Raw genomic sequence first — 12,192 nt, 5'->3', positions numbered from 1 at the left:
CAAAGACCCAGTCCCTTGTGACATCACTAACCTATCATGCCCGGGCAGTAGTCACATGGGGTGGGGTCTCCGGTTGACATCACTGCTTGGCCATGCCCAATAGCTATATAAGAACTGTCACAGGGGCGGGAACCTTTGTCAGGGTAGGAGTGTTTTTTTATTTTTTATTGGGTCTGCGGACATCGTAAACGACGTTGGAGCTACCACGGGGGGACATCAAATTTTTAATAAAGGAGTTGTCAGAAACCTGTCGTTACCTGATTCGGGAGGCTCGATTACAGTCAGGATCGGCACAAATATTAGTAGAGTGCATTACACACAGGGTGTATGCTCTCACTGAATGGCAAGCTCCCTTTTCTGGCTAAAACATACCTGATGCACTCTTACATTGGGGCTACCTGTGCACTGTTCCTTCGTCTCCCCCGGTGGCTTTGGGCTGCGCATTCCATGTTTCTCAACTGCAATCTGATAAAAAATAGGATCTCCTGAGGAAGTTGCAAAGTGAAACGCATAGCGATCCCTCTAATCTGATTTCCTCGATCTTTGCCCCAATATGTAGGACCTTCTCTATAGATCTACCACAGCGTCCATCATATCTATGGGTATAACCTCAGGTTCTCTTTTGTTCCCTTAGGACACATGTATTTGGAACAATACCATGTATATACCGTACATTGGAATACTTGTTTTCTATGTCTGTGCTTACATATTTTTTCCATGATTATATAATAAATTATATTTTTATTCTATTGAGTGCTCTCTTTCATTTGGATCTACTGGTGGCTACCAAATTAAAGTCCATATTCACCTCTGGTCCTTTCTCTGAGTTGTCAGAAACCGTCTCCTGTTTTTCTTATACTTTTTTTGAGTGACTGGGTAGGTGTACTATATACCCTCTACTCATTCTCATTGGGCCCCCCTTTTTTGGCCTGCCAGGCTCGTGTAAAGGGTCTGGTATGGATTGGGGGGATACCCCCCATTTTTTCCAATACATTTTACATTGCCTCTAAACATGTTGCATGTCACAAGTTGGATCAGTTAAGATGGTGATCCAACTTCCATTAAATGCAATGGGCTGAAATCGACCCAAGTCAAACTAAAGTAGTGCAGGAACCTTTTCAAAAGTCAGACCAGTTAAGACGGCTCTCATAGGGAAACATTGATTTTATGGGTCATGCGCTCTCAAAGTCAGAGCGCATGTCGCACCAGTGTGAACCGGGCCTTACTCAAATCTGTACCAATACATTGGGGGAGATTTACCAAAACTGGTGAAACTGTGCATAAACAGCTTCTAACCTAAGCATGTTCAATTGAGTCTTTGACAACCTGCAAGCTGGTTGGTTACTATACACAGCTGCACCAGATTGTGTGCACTAGTTTTAGTAAACCTCCATTCAGTTCATTTACCACTAAAAAGGCCTTGTGTCCATTTCCTGGCACCAATTCACAGCCACGTTAAGGAACTGTACACTGGGTACAGACACCCCACCATCCTGCTGCCCCTCCATCACACATTCGTCCCGATTCTCCCAACCTAGTTTTCAGGGTAGTACTGACAGCAGTAGTAGCTATAGGTCTCAGGTGTGCCAACAGCATTTCTCTAGGGCACAGGTTTCAAACACAAGGCCCGCGGGCCGAATATGGCCCTCACACCTCTCCTGCAGCTGCAGGAGAGCTCCAGCCCTCCTCTGGTCCTCAACTTCTGATGGTGGCTCTTGACATCTAATGTAAGGGGAGGGGGATGCACTGGACATCTACATTTTACAGATACAACCACCCTTTTAAGGGCAATCGTAATGCTGATGCAACAAAATGGAGTTTGACAGCCCTGCTCTAGGGGCGAATTCAGCCAGGCCACACCCAAGTGGAAATGGGGTTCCAGTATGAATGGTGTGTCCCTACTTGTCTGGGACCTCTTCCTGATGCCAAGCACTGTCTGAGGCAGGCGACTTTTACCTACTTTATCCACAAGGAAAATGTGTGCCAAACCCAGGGTCTTGATAAACTGCCTGACCCAAAGATCGCCCCAAAGACACCAGCATCTAATCTGATGCCGCCTCTGCTTGCCACATGTTGCGGATTGTCATTTGCTACAATATTACCTGCCGCACGTTGCGGATTGTCACTTTCCACCAGCTGTGTCCCAGAGTGAAGTCAGGCAGCAGGGAGATGTAATCGCTCTGCTGCCCACGACTGCACAGTGAGGGCAGAACTGCAGTGATGCAGGGCAGGCGGTGAGATGTCTTCTCTCTGCACCCCCACCCTTAGGCCCGCAAGCCCACTCACCTGCTCCCCCTGGCAATCTAGTGTTCTGCCCACATGCCCCTTTTACCTCTGCTCTGGGCTCCCTTCTCACAGTGGGATGCGGAGCTGCATAACGGGCTGGTTAACGGCAGTGAGCCTTTAGTGTGGGGTGTGGATTTCGCACCCGAGCCAATATTGGCCAAAGGCACCCTGCCTTTGGCCAATCATGGCTCACAGAAAGCACATCATGCTGTGATGGGCCAAAGCATGCAGGTCTGGTGCACGCTTCTGCCAATCAGCTGCTGTCAATGCACTGCGATTTCACATTGCATTATAGGGCACTCCGGCTGGAAAACTTGCAAGCGCCTCATGTTTGCTGGAACGACTGCCCGATGTTTGAGTCAAGCTTACATTCAATGAACATCGGGACAATCCCTAAATATCACTACTGAATAAAAAGGAATACCAAACATGGTCTCATTTCACAACACGGTATACTTTATAAGTTAAAAAAAATCTGCCATCAAGGACACATTGGGTACGGGACTTGGGGTCTATCAGATGACCAATGGGCAGCTGTACCGTCAGCAGTCCCCATGGTCTCTTCATCCCCTATGCAAAAGGCAACATAGAACATATATTCCTGAGAAGCCATTTAAATGGAAGCGTAGCCACTCAACCCTATGCCCTAGATGTAATAGACGCCTGGCTAATTTAATTAGCATGTTATGGAGATGCCCCAAACTCCATTGATATTTTTCTGTGGGTTGTCTCTACTATTAACTATTAAAATGAAATCAATAGACGATGATTAAATGTATTTTTATTTTTCCACAGACAGCACATACTGCGGCTTTTTCAGAGATATCCCAATGAACACTGCACACACCATGACAACAAGAAGACTAAGACATCCGACAGCCACCAACACCCAGAGCTCCGCAGGGGCAGACTCTTCCCTCGTCACTGCAGCCGCAACATCCCTTTGTGAAGGTCCAATCACAAGCAGAGGTCCCAGAGTGGTCACAGTTTGTCCCTCTTCTGTGTGGGGTTCTTAAGAGAAAAGTGAGAGGTCAATAGACACATTTCTGTACAATTCCATGCAGTTTAAGAGCTTGCAGTCAGTCTAGCTTTTACACAAGTGTCCAGAAGTTAGCATGGTTAACTTCATAGGTTGTGGTATGAGCCGTTGGAGATTTTTTCCCCCCTATTCTAGTTATGATAGAAGTGACAGTGGGAAAGTTTCCTTTGGTGACACGCAATATAAAGCCATCAGGATTCTAGACTTTCCAGACAGGTTTTAGACCTTCCACTGGTCCTAGTGAAAGATGATCAGCCACGGAGGCTTACCTAGAACCTTCAGGCCCCTGGTTGAGGGAGGGGGGGGGGGGCTAATCTAGGACACTACAGCAAAATAGCCTTCAGCATTTGATCCAAGCAGATACCCATCCTAGAGAGGTTTCGTGAAAAGGGTTATTCTAATGAAACCCTGTGCGCCACTCACAATCAGATCACCCAAATCTGGAGGATTTGCTTGAAGGAATAATGCAGCTCCCATTTATTACCACCTTTTCTGTGAACACCGTTTTGTCCACAAAACCTCAAGTGATCTATAGGGGAGCTCCCTCCCTTAAATAAAAATAAAATCAAGATTGGCAACCAATGGTTTCAATTCCCCTCCATATCAGGAAAGCTAGCTTCTTCCAAAGCCTTATAGCAGGGGTAGACAACCTTGGCCCTCCAGCTGTGGTAAAACTACAAGTCCCATGATATATTGCAAGACCCTGACACAGGCATGATGGGATTTGTAGTTCACCACAGCTGGAGGGCCAAGGTTGCCTACCCCTGCCTTACAGGCCTTTAATGTAGGAGATGCCCTTGGTTGTACAATTAGGAGAAACCCCAAATTCATCTCCACAAGTACATCAGTGAAATTTGAAACTAAACCCTTCATTACATGCTCAACAGGAGTGGTTTATCTTCAGTGCCTGTGTGGGCTACAATATGTGGGCCGAACTAAACATCCATTATATGGCTGACACATAACGAACATTTTGAAAGTTTTTAATAACCACTCTGTATCCAAACACTACTTATTGGTACATAAGCCTAACCGTCTTTTTGGGATAGATCAATTTAGCCCCCATTGGGGGGGGGGGGGGGGTGTAAGGGAAATCTCCAGATTAGAAATGTCATGATCCATAGGGTTAAATCATATGGTTTGAATGTTGATGTCAATGCCTGACTATTACCGAGTAGAGAATTTAATCACTTGTGCCAATAAACTTAGAGTGAATCTCGGGTGGCAGGTAATGTTCAATTTGTTACTTTTAATTTTTTTTTTTTTTTTTAATACTCTTTCAATTATGCCATTGGTTTTAATATCTAGTGGTTATTTAGGTTGAGGGCTAAATGACCCAACATTAAGTATCAATTATACATTTGATGTTGACCATGGGGGGGGGGGGTCACTTTACCCTGTGAGACCACAGTGATAACCCGATTATTGTTCCAATCCAATCTCCTGCCCCCCCCCCCCCCAATTTAGTACTTGCCAGGAGGACAGTATTGTCATTTTTAATGCTATTGTGTATATACACACAAACACACACACACACACACACACTGGTACCATCTTAATATGGTAATTATGCACCCATTATTGGTGTGGTTTTGTTTGCCAACCACTGATGGCAGTAGTGGTTTGCCAATAGTGTTCTTACTGTACTAGTGACTGTTGGGTCCTTTTACGAGGATTTCCGTTTAGTATGATCTTGTATAATGGTTCCGCCAATTTTGTTCTTATTTTAGTCTAAGTTTGTCTGTATGTTTATACCGGTTTTGCTCAATAGAAAAACTAGGGGGGGGGGGTAAATTAGGTCCTTGTTTTATACCAAAGTTGTCTCCTTATGATCGGCAATTGGAGACTCTTACAATTTTTATTCATAGCACATTACAAAATGGTAGGTTAGTTTCTCTCCCCTCCCTCATTATGCCAAATTTGGGGTCTACCCGCCCAAGGTGGGGCTTTAGTTGCATATGGAATTTAATGCGGCGAGTCAGCACACCGTCCGTACCACAGGACGTCAATTTGTGAAAAAAACACGTCGGTAGGAGGTACATGCCGATCTCACTGCGCTACTAGAATCCCGAAAGGATGGGTGTTTATACTATAGCCGGCCTTTTATGCTCTTATGAGCAAGTGCATTACCTTATTTTTATTAAGTGTGCAATTCAATATTATGGAGAGTCTCCTTTCTGGGGCAACTTTGAGTCCCCCTCATTGAATGAGATTGGCTTCTTCGGATCTGGCTCAAGGACCTAGACCATCTGTCCTGCTCCATCATAGGAGAGGCCTTTCCCAGATGAGAGCCATCATCACTTGCTATCTGGTTAGCGTGCAATGTGGTGGAGAGATTTGTGAATCATCGGCATCACGAGAGGACTCTGGTGAATCGCTCTTCAAAATTAAGGTTGGTGGATCTCTTTTCAGTTTAATTTTGGCTTTTATGCCCATTATGTAAATTGTCATTTAGGTAAATACCGCAGCTCTTTACAGCATACCAATTTGAAAGTCATGTCAAAAGTTACTCCAATACCTGTTAATGTTCTCAGTGAAGATCACCTTTAGGAGACACCTAGAGATCACCTACATTCATAACATTGTATCTAGCAGCTGCCAGTTAATAACTCACCATCCAAGACGTCCCTCTTGCCTCTTGGTCTTCCAAATCTGTCCCTTCCTCCGGAAACCAGACCAGTAGGGTTGCTGCAGGTGCCTGTACCACAACACTGGCAGATACTGCTGGGGCCCTCAACTGCAGACCAACTAGAGAAGACAATTAGACAAGTCTACATTTAGAAGCAATACTTGAAGTTCTGGTGAACCAATGCTGTAGAGTAGTATTTGTTAACTTCTTGGAGCCAATGCCTACGAGATGCAATAGTGCACTTGAGTTACAGCAACAAGTACTAAAGATATGCTTTTATTAAAAAGGAATTATAAACCTTACCTGCACAAGTGCATTGATCATGTAGTTTGTGTTGACAATACAGCCCCCCCCCCTATTCCTTGTAACTTACACTCAAGACATGGCACTATACAGGTTAATGCATGACCTCTGACTGTAGCACAGTAGCAGAGAGACCTGATATTTTCTGAGAAGATATATATATATATATATATATATATATATATATACATATACATACACACACACACACACACACACCACAATCCCTGGATCTGAGTTCTGCATTATAACTAGTAAATTGGATCAAATTGAAGCCCTATTAGGCATGCCTCGTGCATGCTCTACTTCCCTGAAGATTGGCCACTAAGGAGTGCTCATGTGATCTCCAAGGTTTTGATCACGTGGCATCTGTGGATGGACTAGGAGCAGCATACACGTCACAGCAGTTCACTGGCAGATCGGCCAATTGCTACACTTCCACTGAGGTGACAGGTTTATAAAATTCTGGGTTGGAGGAGGAAGGCATCAGTGGGGAAGCAGCTATTTGACACCATTGTAGATTCCGTTTATGACCATAAGGAACTAAATGATTTTTTTTTTTAAATCTAGAAACTGAATTTAGTGTGATTTTATACTAATGGGAATTTTGTTTTACCGTGGTCTAAGGCTTAAAAATGTACCACTCACTGAGAATTCGCTAAACAAAACCAACACAGACCATAAAACACTATTGGTCAAAGTTTGAAGACTAGCACTCTGTCAGATTTGTATTGCCATCTGTATCCCTGCTGCAGATTTCTTCCCTCCCCACACTTCACATCTGGTGAAATGGTTGTACTGAAATGAAACCGGTCTAATAGTGCTATAGGGGGGGGTTCCCCAACATTCTTACACAACCAATTTTGCCTAGGTTGTAGCAAACATATATATCTATCTCAACTGGTCCAGTAACACATGCAGAAGCTTTTCACCCAAAACTTAAGAATTTAAATGATAGATTTAGTAGTGAGCCACTAGATGCCCAATACTGTAAGTGAGGCTCATGATGCCCAGTAAGTGTGGATTGCGAGTAAGCTGATTTTTGACACAGAAAACCTTATGCTAGGCCCAATTCTGATTGACCACATTACAGGTCTACCCAAAATATTAGCTTCTGCAGTTGCCTTGAAGCATTGGCAAGACAAAGTAGTAGAGAAACGTAGGTTTAGCATCCCACCCAGAAGGTTTGCCCTTTCCTACATATCATCCCTCTTCCCCAATCCAGAAAGAAGAAGTGCGTAGGCAATTACAACCTGAACATATTAAGTCAGTTTATGTCCAAATGGGCATTTGCCACTTCCAAGCTCAGACATGGCTGCATGTTTTAAGAGACAGCCAATACAGGGGTCTCCAACACAGACCGGTATTGGTGGGAGCCATGGCTAGACAGCAGTCGCCACTCCAACACTAAGCGGCAATGCCCGCTTTCTACTGGTTCTTTGAGAGGAGCCGTTAATATGATTCAGATCTGCAGCTCCTGCTGATAGGATGACTTTGTTGGCAGTGTGTGTGACCCTGCTGAGGACCGGCTGATACGGCCCCACTCCTGGAAGAACAAAAACATCCAGTGTGCATGGAGGGGCAGCTCCAGTCCTCTTGTTGGGAAGTGCAAACACCAAGGTGTTTATCCCAAAAAAGCAGATGCATGGTACAATATGGATATGCTGGCAGCAGGTATTACCATTAGCCCATGGGTGTTTTTTCGCCATATGTACAATTGCTGGCCAATTTCCCCATTAATTTCAAAAACCCACCTTATTGGTTCACAGAGTCATTGTTCTAGGTACAGTACCACAGAAATGTGTGCAATAATCCATGGAACAACAAGCAACCATTTCAGGTTACCATCTCACCTTTGTGTGGCTTTGCTATAGGAACAGGCCTTGTTCATGGCATCAGGGACCTGGGTGGTTGCAGCAGCTCTCAGGTAACAGGTTATGTAGATCTGGATTGGAAAGTATTTAAAATTAAGTTATCAATTCTAACAAGGCATACATCTTTACCAGTCAATTCAAACTGTCCTCACCAGAGAGGCATCATTTCCTAGAAATCGGAAAGCATCCACTGTGAACTGGAGCTTGTCTGGCTCAACCCTCGGGGTGATGAAGGCTGAAGAGGAGTCATCTTGCATTCCATCAACTAGACAGCTGTAGAAAAAGGGTCAGTTAAGAGTGGGGTCATTATGGCGGCAATGACACCCCCCCCCCCCCCCCAGAGAAAAAAAAATTATCCATACCCATTTTCTTCAATGAGGCCATAACTAGGAGAAGAGGTGGGATCAGGAGATATGGTGGTCACACATCGGTCAACATACAGGATCAGTCCAACGTGGTTCTGAGTGTCCACAGAGGCCTCTATGTAGAGAATATCGCCAAGCTGATAGATGGGTGAACTTCTAGGGCCACTCCAGTCCTCTATAGACAAGACAGGAGATTACATGTAAAGTTCAGACAACACTTCCCCCCCCCCTAATTATTTTCTTTGCTCAACTCACCAGTCATTAGCCTCAAGGAGAAGGACAGCCTCTCTTCTATGGACACTGTGGTGCTGAATGGAACCCATGTTGGCTCAATGGCTTTGCTGCTCACATTGGCATGCCTATACAGAGAACAGGAGTGTCAGTAATGAACCAGAATGGAAATCATGATAATTTCAGGAGATCCATATTAACCATTTAAACACTGTCAAATGACAGAGCGACCCTGTGGCTCCCATTCTGGGACTGACATACGACATCATCCCGTGTTGCAAGGAGATGGAACACCACTGATCTCTGTAAAGAGCCGCGTATGTGGCTCTTTAACCATGTGATCGACTGTGTCGAAGTGCAGCCGATCACATGTAAACACAGAATGCAGGTATTCAGCACCTTACATTGATTGTGGCGAGGAGAGTCGATCAGCATCTCCTTGCAGGGGACAACAAAACATGTAATCAGGGCACTGCTGGGGCGGGGGGGAAGATTATGGGAATATGAAAAATGTCAAAAAAAAAAAATTACACCAGCAGTGGTCAAGGTAGGACTGGTATAACCAAATGGGTTGCCAATACAACCAGAAAAAAAAAAAAAAAAAAAATCAGACTTAAGCCAAGCCTCTGGGCTGTGGTGGAGGGCCTGCAGCAGTTTAGTAGGGGGCATTGACCCCATAACTGATACGTGGATAGGCCACACATTTGATAGATTAGAAGGCTTAAGGCCCATCAGGTTTTTTTTACTGTCTGTTTCCCCAATAAGCAGATTAGTTACCAACAGGACTGAACCCAAGGGAAACCCCAAACATTTTTGGAGTGGTCAAAGAGGCCTAGGAGGCAATCACCACAATGGACACACGTGTTGCAGTGGCAAGTCATTGATGAGATTCTCAGTTTTATTTGTCAAAACAGGATGTGAAGGGGAATGTCTTGAATTGGGACATGTGTGCTGTTCCCTGTTTAAATGTTTTTGCCTTAAGATATTTACCAGCAAAGATGCCTCGTATCCAAGTGTAGACTCACCGGTAGTAGTAGCACATTATGGGGACCACGGCTGGGTTGGTTCTGATGATTGGAATGGAGGAGGTTGGGCTGTAGGTCAAGTTGGTAGCATAGATCACCCAGTCTTGCATCATCTGTAGATAAGATCAGATTATAGCAGTGTTTCTCAATTCCAGTCCTCAGGCCCCCCCAACAGGTCAGGTTTTCAGGATTTCCCTCAGATGAAAAGGCTGTGGTGATTACTAAGGCAGTGAAACTGATCAAATCACCTGTGCAAAATAATGGAAATCCTGAAAACCTGACCTGTTGGGGGGGCCTGAGGACTGGAATTGAGAAACACTGGATTATAGACACTGCATTGCTACTCATGAGTTAGACAAGGGGCACATCAATTGTGTGGAAATGAAGACCATGGATGTGTCCCATATCTAAGACTAGTCACCCAACCATCATGCTTATGGAGGGTACACACACACACACACACACACACACACACACTAGCAACTCAGAACAGTCATGCAATTACATATTTAGAGGACTCCAACAGGTCCGCTTTAAAATGGTTTCAGGTTCTAAAGACCCCGTCACAAGGGAAAAAAATAAATAAAGGGGAGGGGGAGGTCTATTTACTCTGCTGTCCCAGCTACTTCATACAGCTACTACGTAAAAGGTTGACAAACTACCAAGTAATGGCTCCAAGTATGGTGACATCACATCCAAGATGGCAGCAGTAATTGACATCTGTACATGTGAACAAGGTCAGACACACACACACACACACCTCACAGAAGAGCAACAAAGGATTATTAACATGGAATATCAGCTACACAGTGCTTAAGATGACACTGCAAAGTGCCATAACCCATAGCAACCAGGGTTTAGTTTACTAAAGCCAATAAAGTTTAATAAAAAAAATAAGGGGTGGGGGGGGGGGTAGGATTACCTGCACAGTGTTGCCACAGTCCTGGAGACTAATCTGGAAGATAACTTCATCAGCACTTTGGGTGTTCGGCTTGCAGCCTTGGGGTCCCAGGCTCAGATCAGAAGATTTCACCAGCTTTCCATTCCCATAAAAATCCATCACGACACTGACCACCATGCGGTCCTCTTCACACTGGACACTGATGGGGGAACTAGATGAAATTACAGTCGGGGGCTGCTGGCGGAGCATCCCACCAGCACGTCCACCTGTTGAACCCCTCTGAGCCCCACCTCTAGAAGCCCCAAACCCATATACTGCATTAGTGCCTGAGTAAGTCCCTCCAGAACCCCCTCTAGAAGACCCCTGGCTCTGGCCAGGTACAACCCGCTGGTTATTCCTCCACCAGTCTGATTGGCGCCTATGTCTCACCAAGGCTCCATCCCCACTACATCCAAACCCTGGTCCATAAACCAGGGCCAAAAGCAACAGCCAACTACAGCAGCTCCTCACTCCTAGACCCATCCTGCCTGCAAGACCAACAGCACAATGAGGCAGGAAGAAAGGGCTGCCCTTTATACCCCTCCCACCAGTCACTAATACCCCCAGCTGGGGCAATTCATCACCACACCCAAATGGCTTCCTCAAAAAAACATGGTTGATCTCTTGATGCTGAGACAGTTAACCACTTGCTGACAGCCACCTCATTGGAGTGGAGCTACACAGGAGAATTTCAGTAGCTTAGTCCCACTACTATATTTGTTATGGATTAATCACTAGGAGTAGCAAGTGATCAAAAAACTGATGATACAAATGTCTCTCCATGGAGTACTCTATCTATACAACCAACATACATTAGCATAATCTCACATGACTGATCAATGTTTCAATCATGTGCAATTGAAAGCTTCAAGATGCTACTGAATACCACCAGTGTAGCTTATACCATAGGGGGCGATATATTTCAGGGCGCATTTTTATATTTGGGGGCGTGTTTAATGCAAATGGTGATCATTTGCTAGTCCTAGTGACTTTCATCCAGCGATGTTGTTGGCAGGATTGGGTTTGTAAACTCTCCTATATCTCTGGGATCTGCTTAGATCTTGTTCTCCTGCAAGGTCCTATTGATTGTCACCCTTAAAAAGTCAGTCCACCAAAAACTGATATTTTAGTCACAGTGGAGACTGGTAGGCTGAGTTTGTCCTGTTTTTTTTTTTTTATGTTCTCGGCGCTCCAACAGTGAGATCAGAGTCCATAGTTTCCAACTTTGTTCCTGTTCACTTGGAAATGTTGCTCATCCCTGCTAACATGTGTGTGTACTAGCTCCTCCAGTTACTTTGTCCATAATACAAAATCTCAGCAGGGATGGTGAAAGCCCCTCATAATGGACTCAGCAGCTGTGAAGACCTGGGAAGTCAATGCAAGGATGGTGGGAGCCCCTCATGATGGACCCAGCAGCTCAGTAGACCTAGGAAGTCAGTTCAGGGATGGTGGGAGCCTCTGATAATGGACAATATAGCTCAGCAGAGCCAGAAACTCTGC

General features: G+C 44.9%; 1 protein-coding gene across 2 annotated transcripts; it reads right to left on the bottom strand.

Moving 5' to 3' along the window:
* Positions 1-3,051: 3,051 nt before the first annotated feature.
* Positions 3,052-11,212, bottom strand: LOC120933584 (zona pellucida sperm-binding protein 3-like). 2 transcript variants are annotated; one of them, XM_040346870.1, is made up of 8 exons: positions 10,675-11,212; positions 9,753-9,865; positions 8,752-8,855; positions 8,494-8,671; positions 8,284-8,404; positions 8,111-8,202; positions 5,940-6,073; positions 3,052-3,285 (listed from the first exon to the last, which is right to left on the bottom strand). In XM_040346870.1, the coding sequence occupies exons 1-8, from the start codon at positions 11,173-11,175 to the stop codon at positions 3,068-3,070; spliced, it is 1,461 nt and encodes a 486-aa protein (XP_040202804.1). In that variant the 5' UTR covers positions 11,176-11,212; the 3' UTR covers positions 3,052-3,067. The 2 variants fall into 2 exon arrangements, with proteins under 2 accessions (XP_040202804.1, XP_040202802.1); XM_040346868.1 differs by having other exon boundaries at positions 3,052-3,297; positions 10,675-11,211.
* Positions 11,213-12,192: the final 980 nt, after the last annotated feature.

This window comes from Rana temporaria, chromosome 3, assembly GCF_905171775.1.
Source record: "Rana temporaria chromosome 3, aRanTem1.1, whole genome shotgun sequence".
NCBI classification, from domain to species: Eukaryota; Metazoa; Chordata; class Amphibia; order Anura; family Ranidae; genus Rana; species Rana temporaria.
The sequence above is the reverse complement of the archived record's forward strand: the minus strand, read 5'-3'. Positions and strand labels throughout refer to the sequence as shown.

What these genes read in the sequence shown, in the direction of transcription:
- LOC120933584 (XM_040346868.1), bottom strand. Translation starts at nt 11,175, where the DNA reads ATGGGTCTAGGAGTGAGGAGCTGCTGTAGTTGGCTGTTGCTTTTGGCC. An exon ending in ACTGTGGCAACACTGTGCAG is followed by an intron (nt 9,866 to 10,674) that starts GTAATCCTACCC and finishes TCTTATCTACAG; the next exon opens with ATGATGCAAGACTGGGTGAT. An exon ending in GGCCTCATTGAAGAAAATGG is followed by an intron (nt 8,405 to 8,493) that starts GTATGGATAATT and finishes CTTTTTCTACAG; the next exon opens with CTGTCTAGTTGATGGAATGC.